Source organism: Eleutherodactylus coqui, chromosome 5 (genome assembly GCF_035609145.1).
Source record: "Eleutherodactylus coqui strain aEleCoq1 chromosome 5, aEleCoq1.hap1, whole genome shotgun sequence".
In the NCBI taxonomy this organism is placed as follows: Eukaryota; Metazoa; Chordata; class Amphibia; order Anura; family Eleutherodactylidae; genus Eleutherodactylus; species Eleutherodactylus coqui.
Window position 1 is genome coordinate 145,050,619 of NC_089841.1, and position 22,410 is coordinate 145,073,028.

The following is a 22,410-nucleotide window of genomic DNA, read 5'->3' on the forward strand; positions in this document are numbered from 1 at the left end:
TAAGAGAACGCTCTGTGCCAGCTCTGCTTAACCCATTCATCCACCCCAACTCCTGCAGAGGGCATAGGATAGAACGGAGCTCACCAATTACACAGATTGCAAACTTTTAATATTCAGATTGTGGTTGCATCTGAACATTTTGTCTAAGTGCTTTTATCACAATTAATGATGATGGATTAAGCTTCAGTGATGGCTATTAGAGAGATAGCCTCGATTACATTGTAGCAAGTGTTTGATTATGTATCACCTCGCTGGAAGCGGGCCATCTCTGCCTCAAGATTTTACAGTAAATGAGCATTATCGTATCAATCTTAGGAGATGGCGCAACCCAAAAGCAGAAGTTACAAAGCTGAAGAGAAAGATAGAAAGCAAGCCCCTGACGGCCCACCGCATGGCCAAAAGAGATTGCGTTTTTGTTTTACTTGTTAGGCCAAACCATAAGGGCTCATTCACACGAGCGTAAATATGCAGCATATTACACGTGTATAATACACAGTGAATGGAGTTAAAGAAAGTACATTGACTTTCACTGATCCATTTACATTTGTGTACAGTGTATACATTGCATATTATACGTGAGTGAAAAAGAATGCATGCAGCGTGTTTTATTTCACCGCGTATCACGTGTGTACGGCCCTATTGTTTTCTATTGGTTGTGTATTAAGCAATGTACATACGCAACCCCAGCCTGATATCGCGCTCGTGCATGTGTGATGTCCCCGTGGATGGGGGGGGTGTTTCTGTGAACAAAACACCTCCCATCACTTCGGACCAGTAGAGTTTCCCCATTGTTGTCAATGGATACCTCGTATCATACTCACGTGCACCTCACATGCTGTGCAATGTTTTTTCCGGGCCCCATTGAAAAAAAAAAATGGGCGAAATGTTCTGAGGGAACACCGAAAGATAGAACACGCTGTGACTTTTTCCCACACCGCGATCGCTCGCGTATATGACTCCATTCAAAAGTGCACACAAGTATCGTGCGATTTTCTTGGCCGTGTGAAGCAGTTTTAGGCCACCTTCACATGGGGCAGATCTGCTGCTGCGGACCTTCTGCAATAGAAAACCTACAGAAAATGCATCACAAATCTGCAGTGGCCAAATCTTCACGTAAATGCTGCAGATCACCATGAGCTTTAAGGCTTTACAGAGGTCATAAATACAGCATTTACAGTGCAAACTATGTGGAGGAGGTGCTAAATATCTCCATCTGATGCAGAAAGTTTCCCCCCCACATTCTAAGTTCACAGTATGCCCAACCATTTATGCCGTGGATTTCAACCTTTGAAATAGAAGGGTTAAACCAGTGGCAGCTCCTCAAGCAAATCTGCACCCTTAGGTTTTGGCCACTATGGATCAGCAGCAAATCCACAGCGTTATCCCACAACATATAACATACCATGTAAAGGCAGCATTAACCCTCTTATTCCAAGGGGTAGAAATCCACAGCATAAAATATGCATACAGATTTGGTGCAGGAATCTTCCATTCCACATGAAGGAGACTACATGGCTTGTACTGTAAATGCAAAATCCGCTGCAGAAATTAGGCAGCCTGTAGGCAGCCTTATAGTTTTGGGCTTTCTTTCTCCATTAGAACTCCTAATAATGAGTCTGATACAATAATGATACACTACAGACACTTGTAGTGGTTAATAAGGTCCCTCATGTGGTAGCTGCTGGGAAATACAGACAGAAAAAAAAAGGGTAACAGTTAAACTACATCACTAGATGCCACAATATGGTGCAGGATGACACTCCTACATTAAAAAAAAATTTTTAAAAAAATCAATCTTGTTATTTGTATAGCACCAACGTGTTCTGCAGCCCTCTCAGGTAATTTATTTATTACCCCCCACCAAGCTGGGTACTCATTTTACCGACCTTGGAAGGATGGAAGGCTGAGTCGACCTTGAGACGGCTACCTGACCCAAGTGGGGATTGAACCAGCAACCTTCAGGTCGTAAGCGAGACCTTAGGACTGCATTTCTGCTGCCTTAACACCCTGCGCCACACATTAAACTTCTCTAAAAGGTACACAGTCAAAAATGGCACAAAAGTTGGAGCTGCTGGGGAAATATTTAGTTTAATTGTCTATTATTGAAGAAGTGACAAACATTTCTGTGAGTGGGGAATCTCACACCGAGTAGTAGATTAATAGTAGATTGCAGAGCGCCATTGGGATGTGACGGCTGTGAGCCCTTAAGAGTAATCTTGGTGTATAGCATGTGATATCAATCTACTATATGGCAGACAGCTATCAGCATATACTCCCTCATAAACATGCATGTCTGGCTCAGCCAAAAAAGGTTTTGTTTCAGTACAGAGAGAGACCAGGGGCTGCGAGACATCGCTGTTGCTGCTAATCTGCAAGAAAAGAACAAAAAAAAATATCCAACCTTTCAGATAGTTTCCCCCAGTGGTATATGTGAATAGACTATTGTCCCAATCTCATAGATTATCAGGTTGTTAATGGGATCCATCCAAAAAAATTAAGATCCAATATCCAAGTCATATAATAGTATGTTGAAAAACAGCATTGTGACGGAACCGCTGAATGGGAACTAATGCAGCCTTAACAACCTAAAGAAAAAAAGTTATCACATTACTTAACCCGCACTGCGCACGCCATGAAAAAAATGGCAAGAATAGCTAAGTTTCCCGCAGAAAAAACAAAATAGTTTGCTATCAAACTGTATGGATCAACACATTAAAAATATAACTCATCCTGCCGAAAAAAACACCATCACACAGCACCATTGACAAAAATAAATGTTCGGCGTCCTCTTAGCATGTAATGGTGCACACCCACACGCATGTATATCAGCAAGTTATGAATGTAACAAGACAGCAGTAACAGAAGTACAGAAGTGCGATTCAAGTGAGACTAACAAAGGTAAGCAGGACAAGATATTACATGGTGGAAGCGGCACTGAAGCGCTGAATGTCGGATGTAGGGCATGGCAACCACACTGAAGCCGGAAGTACATGCCAGTGTGACTAGTAACCCTCTGAGTAGTGGCTTCATCACTGCAGCTCCGCTTGAGGACGCAGAGCTCTACAATGTCATAGTGTTAACTGCCTGGTGTCCATATTTGTCTGGGAAGCCATGAATCCCTCATGCTTAGGCTTCCTCCAGACCTCTCGGTACAGAATAGCTGTCTAGGGGGCGCCGATTCTCCTTCAGTGGTTGACCGTGTTAAATCTGAACGACTATCGTTCAGTTTCGCTCGTTTGGACGATTTTCTCAACGATATCATTCCGTTTAAACGCAGCTTGGGGCTACATCGCCTTCGCCAACATGCGGTTTTCCCGTTAATGTGAAGCATTCTTTGTTCTAAAACCCCTCTGTGAACCTGTAATCTTCAGGCCCGTGCTGCACAAGCAGAGGATCACAAGAGGTTCTCACTGATTTCAAGGTCCTATTGAAAACAATGGGCAAGGCGTTCCATGGAAACACCCAACGATAGAACATGCTGCGAGGGAGAGAACAAATATATAAAATAAGCCCATGTAGAAGAATAGAATTTGTGCGCCTCGCAACGTGCAAGACTCTTGCCCATGTGAATAAGCCCCAAAAGTGCATTGTACTCAAGCAGACTGTGCGATCACAGAGGAGGCTTCTGCACTGGGTACTTGAGATAAGGAACTCTGCATTTTCAGGCGTTGTTCACATCTTCGCTGGAGAGTACTCTTCATTCTAGTTTCCATCAAAAACACATGGAAAAAAATAGCATGGCATGCGGTATTTGTTTTTGGTACCAGTAGAATAAACCATGATAGAAATGCGACAAACCCCATTACAGTCAACGGGATCTGTCAGGTGCCGATCGTGTCGGTCACGGCTTACAACCCGTTTTTTTTTTGCCTTCCTACGATGAGACAAAAAAATGGAATGCCTGATGCAGATGTGAAGAGAGCCGATGTACAAGACTCTACATCTCCCCGCATCATACACATCGGTATGTGACAAGTATTGGAGTATTCCCGTCAGATCTGCATTTGTAGATAAATCTTGATGAGCTTAAGGGCTTGTAAACACCGGAGAGACCGCGTATGGCTGCGAGCGCACTGCACAGGCCCACGTATCACACGGATATATACGCAATGTGACTTTTTTTTCTTCTTTAAATTCCATTTCATAGCGGGGTTGCGTATGAAAACGTTGTCCATATGCAATGTATTGTGTATGGCCAGCATTTGCATACGCTGCCTATACCAATGGATAGGGGCTCACGCTGTGTGGCACGCCGGGAAATAGAGCATCCTGCGATCTATTTTTCATGCGTATCTACAAGCAGTGTCTACACACACACATGTGCATGGATCAATAAAAGTCCATTGACTTGCATTGACTACATTTACTGCATTTCAAGGGGCCGTGCAATGCACCCGTAATACGCTGTAAACATATGTTCATGGACAGGAGCCCCTAGATGCAGAGGTAAAATATTGAAATACATTTTTGAATTATGGTAAACAAGGAGTTAAAAAAAAACACTGTTCAAGTTTTACCCCATTGACTTAAAAAAACCAACAAGTATAGAGATACATTTTGTCAGAGCAACATCTGTAAGGCAAAAATCCACTTTCAGTGAGTTATGGAGGAATGCGTTGCTTTTGTCATACAGGTCTATACGTCAGATACTGAAACTCCTTTCCAGCATTTACCATTCTGTAAATTGATAATTACTATCATAGTAATCAGTGCCATTTACTACCACCTTTAAATAATAAAAAAACATCCTTTTTTCACAGACATGGGGGAAAGTGCCCTATATTTATGGACTGTCCAGGGGTTTCTGGACAGTTGGCACTGACAAAAGGGGTCAGCGGAGGATATAAAGAATCATTCTGATGAACAAGCAGTGCAGAGTCAAGCAAATTACTGCTGAGTATAATACTAGTGCTCCAAAAAATGTGTCTTAATGCACAACTCATAGCCTATCCATGCTAAGAAAATAAAACAGCAGATGAGTGCTACTGCCATCTAGGAGAAACGGGTAAGACTCCAGGGGTCAAAAGACTGCCAAAATGAAATCACGGAGGAGTGGAAAAACATCGCCTCATGAGAGGATTCCAGACCTCTGCTGCACCATGAAGATGGAAAGGTAAGAATTTGGCACAAGCAGCATGAAATCGATGAACCCTTCCTGTCAGCTGGTCAAAAAATAGTCAATAAGGGCGCATTCACATAAATGATATTCTCATGCAAATTTCGTGCGACACAATGTGGATATGAAATCACTCTTGAACGGATTAATTCACACAAGCCATAGTTTTTGCTCATAGCATCGCTGCAAGGGAAAGGAAACGTTGCAGCATGTTCTATCTTTTGGCATGGTCTCGGAATGCCTCGCCCATTGTTTTCAACGTGACCTTGAAAGACATCGCATGGGACTTGCATGCCGTGTGACGTGCATGCGAGTGCAATGTGATGAGCCTCATGGGTGGGTGAGGATCACAAGTTCACAGAAGCTATGTGATTTTCAATCAAACGCTTTGCATCGTCTTGAAAATCGCCGTTGGCAAGCGTAATTCGGGCTCAGTTACTTGGCCCAATGTCGCGTTTGCCCATGTGCATGTAGCCTAACTCCATCTAATTGGTTTCTGAAGGCCAAAGGAGGTCCTATGTGCTAATAGATAGGGACGAGATAAGGGGGATAAGGTGGCCATTCACTGTATGTGCTCAAGGTTAACAGCTGTTGGTTGAACGATTGCTAGCAAAGGTGTTGGATACCAGGCTGTCCTTGGTGATTTCTACACTGGACTACCCAGATCAAACCAGCTTCATACGCTCCAGATCCCAAAACAATAATCTTTATTTCTTAGCACCAACTTATTCCGCAGCACAACAATGAATATTCTCCACCTGTATCTTAATTTACAGATTCCGGCAGATAACGTGGGGGACAGAGTATTGCGCTCGCTGATGCCACTAAAGCATTTGGTAGTATTGAATGGGTATTTCTCTGGGAAGTTCTGCTAGCAATGGGTTTCAGTCCAACCCTTATAACGTGGTTACAATTCTTGTTCGCTGATTCTAGAGCATGCATGCAGGTGAACTATAGGCCGACTTCCTGCTTTTTATATATAGGGGACCAGATAGGGATGTCCTCTTTCCCCACTTTATTTACTTTAGCAATAGAGCCTCTAATATAGGGGGTTTATAGGGGTTTTTAAACACCACTCAAAAGGAAGAAAAGATTGCTATATAACAAGGATGATATATTTTTTTTCCTATGGCAATTTGGGAGCCTCTCTGGAAACGGTCATCCAAGTATTTAAACATTCATTAATACTTGGGAGTATATATAGCAAATAATAGGAGGAGGATTGGCCCTGCTAGGAAGCTACGAATAGTCAGACTAGTCTTAAAACAAGAAAAAAAGTGGCAGAAAGGACAGGCATTTACTTTAACAAAGCTCAGAAAAATCCATTGAGAAATCATCAAGCAACGACAATACAGTGAGAGGTATACTGATCAATAGTTATTACTGGCCCTTTGAAGCTGTGAAACATGCTGCCCGTTCTCAGAGAGAGAACAGTAGTTACAGACACACAGTTCTCCCTATTCCCTTTCTGCACTGCTTTCTAAGATCAGGAAAGAATAGGAAGCTGAATCATAAGGGTTCAAACTTTCTGCTACAGCCTGGAAAGAGGTGGAGTGACCACTGGACTCCAGGTATAAAGAAATCAACCCCTACACTGCCCTAAACCACCAGGGGTTTTAAAAACTAAACCCTTCTCTGCCTTAGACCACCAGGGATGTTCAAATTAACCCCTTTTCTGTCTTAGATTACCAAGAATATGGACCTTCACCCCTTCTTTGCCCCTTGACACCAGGGAAGCAGGCACTAACCCCTTCTTTGCCATAGATCACTAGGAAAGCCCATTTTCTGTCCAGACCACCAGGGTTCTAGACATTAAAGATAATCTGCCCCCTCATGCTGCCTTCCTTTCTGATCTTGTGACAGACACGCTGCTTTTAGCCATGTGCCACTTATATGGAAACATGGTGTACGGTGTCTAAATTTACAATTTATTAGTCGCAGCATGCAGAGTATTTGGATTTTGGTGTATTCACGAGCCGTAAGAGCCCTCTCTCACTAGCTGCCAACGTACAGCTCTCCTACTACTACTATGTATTGAGTATGTGACAGATTTCTTATAAATGGGTTGTCACAGATGTTTTTTTTCTCAAAACAATTTCCCCCCTGCAAGATACATCTTCGCCTCTCCCAGGTCTGCGCTGTGTTCCGTGCTGCCGACTCCCCCCCTCCCCCATGTTGTCATGTTCACAGGCTGCAGCAGCCAGTTTATGGGACAGCACAGGCTGCTGCAGCCGATAAGAGAGCTTAGCACTCTATTACTGAGCCCCGTCATTGGCTGCAGCAGCCTGTAATATCCTGTACAAAGGCTAACTGCAGCATGTAAACAACGAGCACAATGGACCAAGCAGCGGCAGTTGATTATATGATTCTTTATTATAGTCTTACAGGGAACTGAACACACTTGAGAAACAAAACCCCAAACCATTATACTCTGGAACGCGCTACCTCAACCCATCAGACTTCCCACCACCTGGGAAAGTTTCACAAGAGACCTGAAAACCCACCTTTTCAGACAACCTACAGTAACCCTGCGGCCACCACAAGATGAACACCTTCTACCCTTACCTATTGGCTCCTCCCCTTTCTTCTGTACACTAAGCCCTTGTGGGCCCTTGTTAGTCATTTAGCAGATGATTACAGTTCCTGTTTTATATATGTAATGTGGCTACACAGGTTATAGTATCTGCAGCCTATACGTAGTGCAATGTAGTTTAACCCCTATCCTCCATTTGTACAGCACCTTGGAATTAATGTTGCGTTAAAAATGAAATAAAAAAATAAAAATAAATCTCAGTCAACCCCTTTAATTTCTTCACGGTCATAGAGTAAAAGGGTTCCAGATATTTAACACCGGGGAACCTAAACCCATTAGCTATTCTAGCTAATTATAACTAGTTTGTCCAGTGAGAAGAACAGTGCCAAGTTCCATAACTGCCAATTCAGCAAGTGAAAAACTTAGCGCGAATATCAAAGACGTATTTATATGTACTCCCGAACGTCTGTCATTCTGAAGTTGCTATGGTGAAAATTAAACTCAGACTGCCATTGAAGACATCCCCCACAAACCAGTACGACACATCAGCAAAGTGCATGTAGGATTCAGCCACGCCTGATGATACAACCAATGTGGAAGAAGTGCTGAATGCATGACAAGTGGTTTTTGCGCAGGATGTTAAGTCTGAAGAGCTATTATTCAGCCCGGACATCCTTTTCGCACTAAGTTCCACTACTGCAGTCCCAACCACAGCCATGACAACTGCTGCATCTTCCCTTTGGACTTTAGACTACCACTTTCCTGCAATGGCAAATTAAGGAAGCAGTAATCCACATAATCACGAGATGACATTTCTGTATTTACACCTACCTAAATCCGAGTTCTGCTGAGGTGTGGAGGCCTCTTCATTGGCCTCATTTGCCATGGAGCGCGTAATACGTCCCTTACGGCGCCCTTGGCTGTTGAAAGTTTTTCTCCCTTTTGATGTCACTGCTTCTTTGTCATCATTTTCTTCCCCAGAAGTGTCTTCATTTTTCTCCCTAAAATCAAGAGGTCACCAGTTATTCATCAACTTATGCATTCAATCAGACACAAGCTGCATACATGAATGTTACATGCAGAAGTGTACATCAACCATGAATAGTAATACTTGCATATAGTAAGTGTTTAATAAACTAATCAGAAAGTGCCTTCTCCAGGGGAAAAACCCACAATGTTCCTATTCAATTAAAGAAAAGGACTCTGACCACTGTGAGGAGCCAATGTATAGGCATCACGGGGAAACGACAGAAAAGTAGACCGTAAACTGCGGGCATACAGAAACTGCGCACTTCTGTTTCACATCAGACACAACTTTCACTTTGACACATCACTACATTAACCCTTAAGCTATATAGATAAAATCTTTTGTAAGACAGTTAAGCAAGCCCCATAGGTGGTGGGGACAAGAAGACAGTGAAAGCTCCATAAAGTTATGGGGTAGCAGATTAACCCCTATAGAATACATTTTCTCCAGCTTTTTTGTTTTTTCTTCCCACTTTCAAAAAAATCACAAGTCTATTTGTTCCATCAACATAGCTGTCCGACGACTTGTTTTTTTGCGGAACGAGTTGTATTTTTCTACAAGTTGCACTAATTTAATATACTGTATGATGTAGCAGCTGAGGAGGAAAAAAAAAAATTTTAAAAATTTGTAAATGGAGGTAGTAAAAAGAAAAAATGCACATTTATTTGCCTTTTTAGTCGTACACACTGTAGCAAAAATTACTTGATAACTTTATTCTGCTGCTCAGTACAATTAAGAGGAAACCCAATTAATTTTTTGCTGTAAAAAAAAAATAAAAAATCCGTTCCCATCTTCTGACCGTCATAACTTCTCTTTCAGTAATGAGGTTGTGTGGGGGCTTATTTTTAGCAGGTTTCTATTAGTACCATCTGGAAATACATGCAACTTTTTATTTTTTGCTATTTTTATTGCTTTTTAATAATTCTTGGAGATAGGGCGACCCAGAGAAGTGTAACTGGGGCTTTTTTTTCTGGCGAGGTCCACCACGCAGGATACGTAATGCAGTATTTTTATAGATCAGATTCATGTATGCTGCGATACCAAATGATAAAATATTGAAATATGTTTTGTTACATTTTAAATAACATTTTTTTCAGTATTTCATTTTTTTAGTATTTATATACACATACATCTACACACACACACACACACACACACACACACACACACACACTTTTTTCCACAATTTTTTTTTTTTAGTACCCTTAGACCTCCCTCACACAGGGCGTTTGCAGAAACGCAGCGTTTTTCAACGCTGCGTTACTGCAGATTCCGCCCCGTTTCAGCAGCACTGGCATACTTCATGCCAGCGTTTTGGCTGCGTTTTCAGCTCGGCTGAAAACGCAGCCAAGAATGCTGAAAAGGAAAAAAAAGTAATACTCACCTAGCCGCTGCAGTCCGGGTCGCGTCCGCTGGTCTCTGCCGCTGATCCGGGCTTCCTCGGCACTCCCAAGTCTATTGCCAGAGGCCAGGTTTGAGAACCCCGCTCCGGAAATAGAGTGCTGTGACTGGTTGTCGGTGCTTGCTCGATGCCCAATCACAGCCCTTCATTGACTGTCTCAGCCAATCAGAGCTTGCCGGCACTGATTGGCTGAGACAGTCAATGAAGGCCTGTGATTGGGCATCGAGCGTGCCGATAACCAATCACAGCACTCTATTGCCGGAGGCGGGGTTCTCAAACCTGGCCTACGGCAATAGACTTGTGAATCCAGGGGAAGCCCGGATCAGCGGCAGAGAGCAGCGGCCGCGACCCGGACTGCAGCGGCTAGGTGAGTATTACTTTCTTTTTTTCTCTCTACCTAGCTGGGGCAGATTTTCGGGTTAGGGCTTTTATTGCAAGCCCTCACCCCGAAAATCGGCGAGCGGTTAACGCTGCCAAAAACGCGGCACCACGTGTTGCCGCGTTTTCAGCAGTGCTAAAACCACTGCCCATTCATTTTAATGGGCGACGCAGGGCTGAAAACGCCCCAAAATAGAACATGCATCGCTGTCAAAGCGCAGCGTTGGAAGGCGCTGCATTTTCAGCCCTGTGTGAGCAGCCCCATTGAAATGAATGGGAGTGTTGTACAGCGTTTAGCGCTGGACTGAAAAGGCAACGTTAAACGCTGTACAAAACGCCCTGTGTGAGGGAGGCCTAAAATGGACTTTACTTCAGTATCGCAATATATGGTATTTCTGCTAGCATTCTATTAACACAGGCTGAAGGCCCATGTTAATAGACAGAAATACATGCCAACCCCCCTGGGCCTTCAGAAGCTGCCATGACACTTGGACGGCACCGTGCGATTTCATTTTTAGAGTGTACGGTTTGCATGAAATGTTTTCCCCGGTTTATTATTTTTGAAAATCTGAACTTCCTCAGCAATAGCAGTATGCACGCCTGTTACTGTGCTGCACACTGAGAAGTAGCTACAGACATGGAGAGAGAAGTGAGGGCTGCATCTCCCCAGCACTAATACAATATGAAGTGTTTGTCAAAGTGCTTCTATTATAATGTAGTGCCATACAGCGGGGCTGCAGTACAGGAAATGAGAACTCCACAGAGCATGCTACTCACTTCTTAGCAGCATTCACGAAAATAATGTTCAAAATGTGGAAGACAACTTATGTTTAGTAAGTCGTGTAGGATTTCATTTTTACTTCTAGCTGAGGGGTGTAATTTTAGGTGGTTTTCCCAAGTGTACCGCCCAATCACCTAACCGCACGTCACTGGGCAGACCTATCTACCATAGATGCCTGTAGTGAGTCAGTACTTTGCATGTGCCAAGCCTGCCAGCCACAAGGAGAATCCGAAGTGATTGCAGACAGCATGCTCTGCTGCTCAAGACAGAGGGTTCAACTGATTCATTTGCCAAAATGAGACGTACTTCCCAAGCTCCTCTTTGTCATTTTCCACATCTTGTTTAAACTCTTCTTTTTCAGGCTCTTTCTCCTTTTCATCTTTCTCTTCCTGGGTACTACGGGGCATCTGCTGCTAAAGAAATAATGAAAGTTTGAGTGATTACACAATAAAAACCATCAAAGTTCTAAAGAAACACGGCCTTGTGGTTCTGCACATTCCTGCAGCTCAAGAGCGCTCTCTACAGCAGGAATTGCAAACTGTAAAGCTCTATATAAACTATGCAATCACAAGTGTCAAAAGTCAATTGTGTGGCTCATATAGACTACACACAGCCAAACCTCTAGAATACAAAGCAGAGGGCAAGGAGGCGCCGATAGTAAGACCCCTTTTAGTCGGCATGATTGTGGTTTGCACGGGTGACCCAGCTGGGCACATAACCACCAGCTTGTTCGCTCTTGTGCAGTGTAGACCGGCAGATTCACTGTTGACTTGTTCAACGAGAATTGCTCAGTATTGTCCAGGGTTTCACATCATCAATATGAAACACTGAACGATCAGTGCCTAAACTGAACGAGCCGACCATGATTTCTAGGTCTGCATAAAATGAACAATTAGCGAGAAGCGCATGATTCTCGGTTGTCGTTCAGCCGTTGGCTCGCATCTAGACTGCACGATTATCGTTCACTTTCGCTCATTGGAAGTAATTTCTTCCAGCTCATGTATTAAAACAGTCAACAAAGAGATGGCCCGGTTGTCCTTTGTTACCAACCGGCTGATGCATCGTTTTCAGGGCAGGTTATAAACTGAACATGTACAGACAAAATCAGGCTTTACATAGTAACACAGTTATCAATTCAAACAATATGAGTGAGGACAATCCAAGTGTGAGGAAATGGGGTTGACCAAGAAGGCAGAGGTGCTTAGTACAAGAGTCCAGATATTGTATAGAATAGAAAAAGAATTCTAACAAATACATATATGCACAACGGGGTAGTCCAGAAAGCCCCATGAGCCAGGAGTGTGCACACAATATTGAGTTAAAGGAGCGCTCTAGTTAAATACTTTCATTCATGTAACTAGTCCCCTAGTATACGGTATATAAGTCATCTAGTATTACCTTAGTTAGTTTCCCCTTTCTATGTGACACTTCCCTCTCTTCAGATGGGTCATTTAAAGGGATATAGTAAAGAAATTTTGTTTTGAACTCGTTGTACGGCAGTAGAGGCAGCCACAGTTGCTAAGTAGTTTTTTAAAAGTATTAAAAAGTAATCTACAATGTGTTTTGACACTCATTTGCGTCTTTGGAGGCTGCATGTATTTCCCTGCTGAGGCTGAAGGGGATTCTCCCAGTCACAGCCACGGCAAAGGATCGCATAGCTCTCCCATTGCTTTAATGGGGCCAGCGCTGCTGCCACCGGCCTGTTGAACACGATAGGTCATGCTGTGATTTTTTTTTTTCTTTTCAAGCACAATCGCACGAGTGAAAACATGGGAATGAAACCATTTAAAATCATTGGTTTCATAATTCTGCGTTTTCACTCACTCTTGTATTGTGTGTGAAGTTAGCCTTAGGAAGATATGCTGATTGGAATACACCATGTGCCTCAAGCTACTAGCAGCATCAGCTTTTAGTTGGATCCAACTTGAGACCGATGTGTCTTTTTCCATTTTAGATCCTCTTTAAAAACACAGTTCAACATGAAAAAGGCTTTTTGCTTCAATGGGTTTGAGTAACAGCCGGCCGTGCAGATGGTAGATCGCCTCGCAGTAGGAAACTATATCACAAGCCTTCAGCACTGGCGTCCAGTGCAGTGCAGTGCAAATATTTTAGGCAGGCGCGGAAAAATGCTGCAAAATAAGGCCAGCTGCACACAACCGGGTCTCCATGCGGGAGCCGGCAGCAACCCTGTACCCAGCTGGCATCAGCGTGTACCCGACATTTCATGTTCTTTACTGTAGTGCGGATAGTCTGCACGGGGTGCCGTCGGATGTGCGCAGTACAGGTTTTTTTTCCAAATTCCTGCTTTTCTCACGTCGTCGCTGGGCGACAACACGGAATCCGCAACCTTTCTGCAAGGTCATTGTGGAAATACCAGGGGTCCGACAGCTTCCACTGACCTCAACGGAAGCCATCTGTGCGGAATCCGCAGAGAAATAAAGCATGCTGCGATTTTTCCTCCACGAGTGGAAAATCGCTGTTGATTTCCGCTTGTGTAGAGGAAACCGTGTTTTTTCATAGCATGCTATGGGCGGCATTTGCTGTGAAATCTGGGAGGCGGACACCGTCTCCAGATTCCACAATGCAAATCCGCCCGTGTGCAGCCGGCCTAAGAATGCTTTCATAAATACAAGTGTTCAATACTTTGTGCCAATTAACAAAATGCAAAGGGAATGATCAAAAGATAAAATCTAAATCAAATCAATTTGGTGTCCTTTACCTTCAAAATAGCATCAATTCTAGGTACACCTGCACACAGTTTTTGAAGGAACTTGGTAGTGAGGTTGTTCCAGACATCTTGAAGAACTAAGCACAGATCTTCTGTGGATGTAGGCTTGCTTCTGTCTCTTCCTGTAATCTCTGGATGATGAGGAGATCAGGGGGCTATATCACTTCCAGGACTCCTTGTTCTTCATCATGCTGAAGATAGTTCTTCATTACATTGGCTGGATGTTTGGGGTTGTTGAACTGCGGCAGAATAAATTTGGCAAAAGCCAGACTCCTCCCTGATAGTACTGCATGACGGGTAAGTGTAATTCCCAGCATTGAGGACACAATTGATCCTGAACAAATCCTCTACTAAATTTGCTGAAATGCAGCCCCAAACTTACAAGGAACCTCCACCATGCTTCACTCTTGCCTACAGACACTCCTTGGAACGTTCTCCAGTCCATCAGTGAACGAACTGCCTTTTGCTATGTTTTCACGTCTAGTTGAGCCGCTTGGCTTTGTTTCTACAATGACTGTGCGGCTTTTTTGGCCGCAATTTCTCCATGAAGACCACTTCTAGCCAGACTTCACCAAACAGTAGATGGGTGCACCTGGGTTCCTCTGGCTTCTATTAATTCTCAGCTGATTATACTGCGGGACATCTGATTTTGAAGAGAAGTAAGCATCATGTGTCTTAATCTGCTGCACCAAGTTTTCCTGGCTCACCACTGCATCTATGGTCATCAACATTGCCTGTTTCTTTGTGCTTTTTGAAAAGAGCTTGAACACCACATCTTGAAAGCCCAGTCTGCTTTGAAATCTTTGTCTGATAGAGACCTTACTAATGCAGTATAACTACCTTGTTGCTGTGCTCAGTCTGACCATGGTGTATGACCTGCGACATGAAACTGTCTTCCACAACTTCACCTTTGTAGCAGAAAAAAAATTCAATACTTACCTATTCCCACCCCGTCAGTCTACTTACTGCATCTTCTCCTTGCTGATGATCTCCTGTTTCCTGCAGTCCCCCCGGGTCACCTCACCTCAAGCTGGCTGATTCTTCTGCTTCTTGTGACATTACATACATTCACAGGTAGTCTCCTTCCTGCCCAGCAATGTACGCTAAGTCACAGTTCAAAGCCAAGTACGGAGTGCCGAGCTACTGCAGAGACTATGCATGCCCACTTTCTCTGCAATAGATCAGCATTCATAGTCAGAGGGACATGACCTTCACTGACCTGCCAGAAGCAGAATGCGCAAAATGCACGCTTCATAACAAGCCTGCCGTCTTGCAATGAGCTTACCCTGAAGACTGAAGAAGATCAGCGAGGAGAAGATGCCATAAGGAGTCGGACTGTGGTGGAATAGGGGAGTATAGAATGATTTTTTTTTTTTAATGACAGAACCCATTTAAGCCTCCTCCACAGCAGTTTCTGTCTCAACCTACATACGAAAATGATGATCACCACCTATTTGGTATAATTGGTTAATCATACTCCTGACTATAACCCTACATAATCCCCGATTTTGTGCAAGTGTACCTAGAAGAATTGATGCTGTTTTGAAGGCAAAGGGCGGTTTCTGTTTTGCTCATCATTTATATTTGTCAATTAACAAAATGCAAAACTATTAAAACTTCTATTTTTAAAACATTCTTACTTTGTCGCATTTTTTTCACACCTGCCTAAAACATTTGCGCAGTACTGTACACGCTGAACATGTAGGTCTGGCTCACAGGAGTGTAGTTTAATTGAGCATTACATGCGGTGAATGGAGTCACTGGAGGTACATTGTTTCTCATTGTTCGCTTCACACTTGCGTATATTCATTGTGTATAATATGCACGTTAAAAAGGGCGCAGCGTGCTCCATTTCTCCACATATTACGCTCGATAGAGCCCTATTGTTCTCTATGGGTGTGAAGGATAACGGTGTACATACACAATTACAGGGTATGTGTGGCATTTTATAGGAAACAGAAAAAAAAAACAGTGCAAGACAGCATACGTGTAATACACGGTCATGCACAGGCATACGTGATCGCAGCGCCACACGCCGGTTTATATGCAGAGTTTTACCATACGCTCGTGTCCGTCTGCCCTTACTGTATATTTGGGAGGGTTAGCATTTTTAGCCTCCCCTCTTGCACACGGCTGTTTCTATTTAGCGCGAATTTCAGCCCATTAACATAAGTAGCAAGGTTTAACGCTGGCACAGAGAATGCATTTATATACAAAGGTTTTCTTTGGCTAAACCGTAGAAAAATCCTTCCAAGACATTCTAGTCCATACTCATACATCGAATATTACAGCGATGAGTGTGGGATGAGTCAATCACACATCACGGAGCAGGCTGAACATATTCCCTGGAAGAGGTGCAATGACAGAGTAAGAAGGGAATGAGACCGAAAACAAGAAGATGTGTCACCACAAATATCTGCTCCATTATACTACCTGTAATGGTTATAATTAACATGCTGAAATCCTGATCATCAACTAGACAAAGAGGCAGAACTGGATCAACCAAAGCCATCATGTAAGCCGTCATGAATGCATGAGCCATATGCAATAAATGCTTACTGCACTAGACGCAGAAGGGCAGACAATATTAAAAATGATAGTTTTTTGGCGCAAATTGTACCAGAAAACAGTCTTGCCTGCTTTGCACCACATCAATCATGTGTTTTAGACTTTTTTGCCACATCCAACAAAGGGGCATGGAGTCATGGAAAAGGGGGTGTATTGTAAACGCGACATTCTGCACCAAGAACTGTGCCAACTAGTAAAGTAAGCCAACTAATAGGTTGTATAGACTAGACAGTCTAAAGATATGCCATATTCATCAAGCATGAGTCACTAGGAATAACCTGGCACATTTTAAGAATGTCTCGTGTACGTTTGCACTGTAATTACTAGAGTATTAGTAAATCTGCGCCAGACTGCACAAATGGGAACGGATTATTTAAAATGCGTCTTCTCCAATGGGAACACTTTAAAAAATATATATATCTGGCAGCACAAGACTCCAGATTTCAGTAGCATTCATGTCCCAGGGACTGGAGGTGGTAGAGGTGCATACACATACAGGATCACACAGATCCAGGGTTGTCACATGCTAGTTGGATGCTGTTGCTAAACACAAGGCAAAACAAGGAGATTCCGCAATAATGTGGAAAACTTTTTTACTAGGAGCTTCTTATTAAAAAAAAGTTTCCTTTTAAAAAACCAAAACGTAAAAATAAGCCCTTGGAGGGATTTGGGGGATTATATTTAGAGCTCTATTCCCATATTTGTCTGACATTAAGACGCACACCAGGTTTAGACAACAGAAAGCAAGAACAGTCATTTCATACTAATTTCTCTGTGGGCCTAACCAAGTGGAGGGGCTACAGTCATTACTTTTGGTGTTCTAGTATAGAAAAGCGGGTTACATACACCTACAGCTCAGGTCTCACGTCCACGGGCGTATGCATGAAACGCTCCCTCGCTGCAACGTCTTACCGATTAATAAACACTGGCTCTGCGAGTGCGCTGCGAATGGCTGCATATTAGGCGCACATGAACATGCGCAGTGAGATACTTTTTCTAAATACATCCCTTGCACTGTTTCAGAGCGGGGACGAGTATGAAGACGCCGCTTATATGAAATATGTTGTGTATGGCCAGCATTTCATACACAGCCAATATAAAAGTACAGGGACTCACGCTGTGTGATATGCAGAGAAGTAGTGCATGCTGCGATCTATTTCTCTTGCATATCAATACGCAGTGTCCACACGGCGGTGTGCATGGATCAATGGAAGTCCATTGACTTTTATTGACTCTATTTACTGCATATCACAGAGCCGTGCAACGCGGTGAAAACAAGGGTGGGGACACGAGCCCTAACACTAAATCCTGACATACAGGTGTAGTAGTACATGACCCCCTCGGGCAGTTTCCTGACATCTACAGCCCTGCTGCTACTGGTAGACCTTTGATCTCTTCTATTGTCTGCACTGTGTGTAGAGAGAAGGACCTGGAAGATATGTGAGAGATCTGCAGCATGACCTGCTGGAGGGCGCTGATTGGGCAGGAGAGGGAGGACTGTGCATGGCTGCAGACTTCTCCCTAGTATCAGAGGACAGCCGATTCATTAAGGCATACCGCTGTCCGCGGTGATATCGCTCTGCTCTCGGCTACACATGCTAGCCTGGAGCAGAGGGATTTTAAATTTCCCGAGGAACGAACTGTTTTGGGCACGCGTCCGGCGTGCATGCGCAGAAGGCGACGTCAGGTCCTAGAAGGACCAAAATGTCAAGGGACATTGTGGCGGACGGCGGTGAGTACTTTCAAGTTCCCTTATGGATCCGATCCATGAGGTGAGCTGAATCTTTTACCTTTATTTACGCTTTTTACACTTATGCGATTGCCGGTATACAGTCCCCCATGACAGCTCCAGGTTGTTGGCTACCAGCCGATAGCATGGAGCCGTCACGCCCACAGCCCACATGGCTTTAATCCCCAGAGCGAGCGAGTTTTACTTTAATCCTGGGGATTAAAGTCCACTAAACAAAGACATAAAAAGTCTACAGGGTGATCACTAAGGGGTTAAGAAAAGACTTAAATTTAATGTCTTGGAAAGTGCCCTTTAAAAGGGAACTCGTCAGCAACTATAAGCATCATAAACTAAGTGCCTATAGTTTAGGTGAAAGAGTTCGGGGAGCCTCTTTACCAGACTCACCCAGTTCCCCGATCCTGCAAGGTCTCCCACACAGTCCGAGCGTGCGCCTCCCATAGAGATGCATGGGAGATGCACGGAACTTAGTTTATGCTCCTTACAGTTGCGGACAGGTTCCCTTTTATGTGGTTATTGCTCAAGTGGATAACAAAAGCTATTCAGATTTTTCTATTTCTGGAAAGCTTGGTGACATAAATGGCTCCTGATTGGCTAATCATCGTTCTTAGATTCTGTTCACATCTGCCGTCAGATTTCCGTTTGTAACGGCTCTTTCTATTTTCACAGAAACAGATTTAAAAACGGAAATCAAGAGGAAACTAGTGTTCCTGTTTTTTGACCGATTACTTTAATGAAACCATAAAAAAAAAAACAGTTGCTGATATTGCTTTTCCTTCTTCCCTACATTCCTTAGGGTGCCTTCACACTTGTGATAAAATTGCGCGATGAGTGAAAACGCAGCATTATGAAGCCAATGATTTTCAATTGTTTCATTCCCATTTGTGAGGTTTTCACTTATGCGATATGGCGATTAACAAAATCGCAGCATGTCCTATTTTTCTGCGTTTTGCTTTTTTTCCCCTCTAGCTTATGTTTCCCTATGGAGACTCCTTTTTAGCGCATTGCAGCACACGGACTTGCGATTTTTGTGCGATGCTTTTTCAACATTAGAAAGTCCTATGACTTTCGTGCTAAAAAAAAAAATTGTGCAATTTTATCGTGGTCTGTAACAATGTGAAGTGTGATTTTTCTCAAGAAAAAGCAGCACTGATGCTCATAAATCGCCAGAACACAAGTGGGATTTTGCCATGATTTTGTTGTGGCAAAATCGCGATCGCCAGCTTTAAGGAGCCCTTACAAACATAGACCAAAGAAAAAAAAATGTATGGGTTAAACAGAATGAATAATGGATACAAACGGAAGGCTTTACGTTTATATCGGTTATCCAGCTACTTCAAATGTAGCAAAAAATGGCAAGCTACTTCCAATCAGGTTTGCGCTATTTTGAATGGATGAATGAACATAGTCTGTCGAGGAAACCTGATGGAACGCACACACTGAGCAAGAGGCGGCTCCAATACACTCAAACTCAATGAGAAGAAAATAAACATTTCTTTCCACCTTTCTGTTCCTATGACGGAGCGAAAGAATGCAAAGCCGAATAAGATGTGAACAGAGCCTTCTGTGGCCACACAGGAGAGCAGATCATCGCTGGTTAACAAGACACCAGCTATAAAGGATTCCGAAGGCTGCAGTATGTAATAATTGTTACACATCCCAAGGATGGCAGTCTGTAGGAACGCAGTTTATCTATAGCCACCTAAAGGCAGTTTATTATGGATGATCCCAAATCGTAGCAATTAGCAGCATCTGTATTCAACTTGTACGAATGTAATGGATTCCAACTTTCACGTCATCTTTTATGCCCAGGACCATTTTTATTCTGGAAACATTGTAAAAAAGGAGTGGAAAGTCTGACAGTAGAACGCGTGATTCCTCGATAATCAGTATCATCAGTTAGCCAAGAGACTGGGAGACTGATGATATGTCATTATTACACAATACTGCTCACCACAAGCAATATCTCCAGGCACGGTGACCTTTATCAGTCATCCTGTAATGACTTCCATCATGTAGTAAGTGTCCAGACCTTGGAATCACAACAGCAAGTAGGTGCCAGCCATGACTGCGTGTAATAACACCGATATCTCCCCTCACACTGGCACACAGCAGTAATGTCTTGCTGCTTTCACTCTGACGCCAGGAAAATAACTTGCATCTGCCCAGCCTCTGTGTGAAAGTTTAGCATTTACTATGTAATGCCACCTATCCGATTTCATGTTCTTGTCTGTCCTGCCAAGAAAGCTGCATGGGGCAGTGGGGAGAGAGTAGTGAGGTGGCATCAGCGGGCAGCATGGCAAAGTACCTACGCTGTCAGTGGTACATAAGACAGATCTACAGGCAGTAAAGAGAAGTGGTTTCCGATCAGAATCACTCAGCCGCACTTTCTGCAGCTTTTACAATGACTCGATTTGTTGTTGCACTTTTTGTGTGTTACTATGTTTCAGCCCTCTGCCTGCCAGCAATCTGTGTATATCCACTCCATGGACAGAATGTATCTACTTTCTAAACACACACAGGCAGAAGTACTGAAAAACACAAGTTTATAAAAAACAGCTCTTCAGTAGATGGAAGTTCTAAAAACACGGAAGAAAGTAAAGTAAAGAGCAACGAAGTCCTAAGAGAGAATAGGAGCCGGAGCGACAGACTGGCTCACCTACAGAACAATGACACAACAATACCCTTCTCTCCAAACCACTTACTTGCAATTAAATCCAGCTTCCTCCCCACTGGTGTGATGTCCGGGCTCCCATAGCGGCCCCCCTGCTCCACAGCTCAGCCTGCACTGCCCCCTCCACCCTGCTCCACAGCTCTGCAGCCTGGGACCTGCCCAGTACAGCTCAGAGCCTCCACACTTCCTGGCCATTTGCATAGTTAAGCCTTCAACTAACCACAACATTCCAGCTGTGATTTTGCAATATACTGGAATAGGCCGAGCCTGCTCCATGATTCATCCTCCTAAGTATATGTGTGTGTGAATGTAAGCCACCAGACAAACATGCTGGATGTGCACAGCAGCTCCATAGAGTTCATGTGCATGTACACTGCACTACTCATCAGGGGAATACTGCACTTTACTACACTTCTTACGTGTCTCAAAAGCTTCGCCACAACATTTATGATGGTTATATAGTAATTAGTATAAACACATGGCCATGCAAATAACACAAGAATTAACACAAGGGTATTCACGGATTCCTATCAATTATGTCAACGCACCAGAGTTAATTAATAATAATAATCTCTATTAGCGCCAACATAATCCGCAGCGCTTACATAGACAGGGGGAATACAGAAAGACACAAGTACAAAAATTACAGAACCACGGTTACATAGTAATCAGTTGATGGAAACAATAGGGGTGAGGGTCCTGCTCCAACGAGCTTACATACTACAAGTAATGGGGTGATACAGAAGGTAAAGAGCTGTAGATGTGCACGGTATGGCGAGGTGGAGAGTGAGGGGTGATATACACATAGACAATGGTCAGACATTTAGCCGTGTGACGGCAGAATCAGTATGACTGCAGGAGCGGTTTATGATGGCTAGCAGGGATTGCAGTCAGTAGGTCAGGGAGCATGTTATCAGGTGGAGTACAGAGGGGTTTGTTTAGGAAATGCAGTATGCCTCTCTGAAAAGGTGCGTTTTTAGAAGAAGGTTTATACTTCACACTGAATGGCCACTTTATTAGAGACACCTACCCTTTCATGACTAAAGCTTCCACGTAGGGAAATCACATAGGTGACCCCAGAGTGAAACAGTCAGCAAGTTTTCCATGGATCACTTTCAGTGTGAATCCACATTAGAATGCCGACTTGGAAAGAGTCATGGTCAAGATTTAGGGTCTAGGAGACTGGCGAGGGAGATATCGGGCCGTAAATCCCTGCCCAATATCATCCTCGCTATCTATGTGAAACCTGTAGTGAAAACAGCCTCCCATCACTGCGGGAATTAGGGGAGTCCCTGCCAAGGCAGTCACAACCGCAGAAAAGGATAGCAGAGTTCTACAACTGTTTTGTGTGCCCAGCCGCTGTTAACCCCTTCCCTTCCATGATCTATGTAAATCGCGGCATGGGAAGGGTTCACAGAGGGGGTGTGCTCCCTATGTGAGGTTGCTGGGCTCTCGC

General features: G+C 43.6%; 1 protein-coding gene across 17 annotated transcripts in view; it reads right to left on the bottom strand.

Annotated features, from left to right (window-relative positions):
- Positions 1–22,410, bottom strand: part of NCOR2 (nuclear receptor corepressor 2) — a 364,680-nt gene that overhangs the window by 118,583 nt on the left and 223,687 nt on the right. For 13 of the 17 annotated variants that reach the window (XM_066603378.1, XM_066603368.1, XM_066603371.1 and 10 more), the window contains 2 exons: positions 11,544–11,650; positions 8,481–8,650 (listed from right to left, as the gene is read on the bottom strand). In XM_066603378.1, coding sequence (XP_066459475.1) covers positions 8,481–8,650; positions 11,544–11,650 — 277 coding nt within the window. Of the gene's footprint in view, positions 1–8,480; positions 8,651–11,543; positions 11,651–20,985; positions 21,117–22,410 lie in introns of those variants that run through there. The other 4 variants (XM_066603367.1, XM_066603372.1, XM_066603379.1 and 1 more) reach the window with 3 other exon arrangements.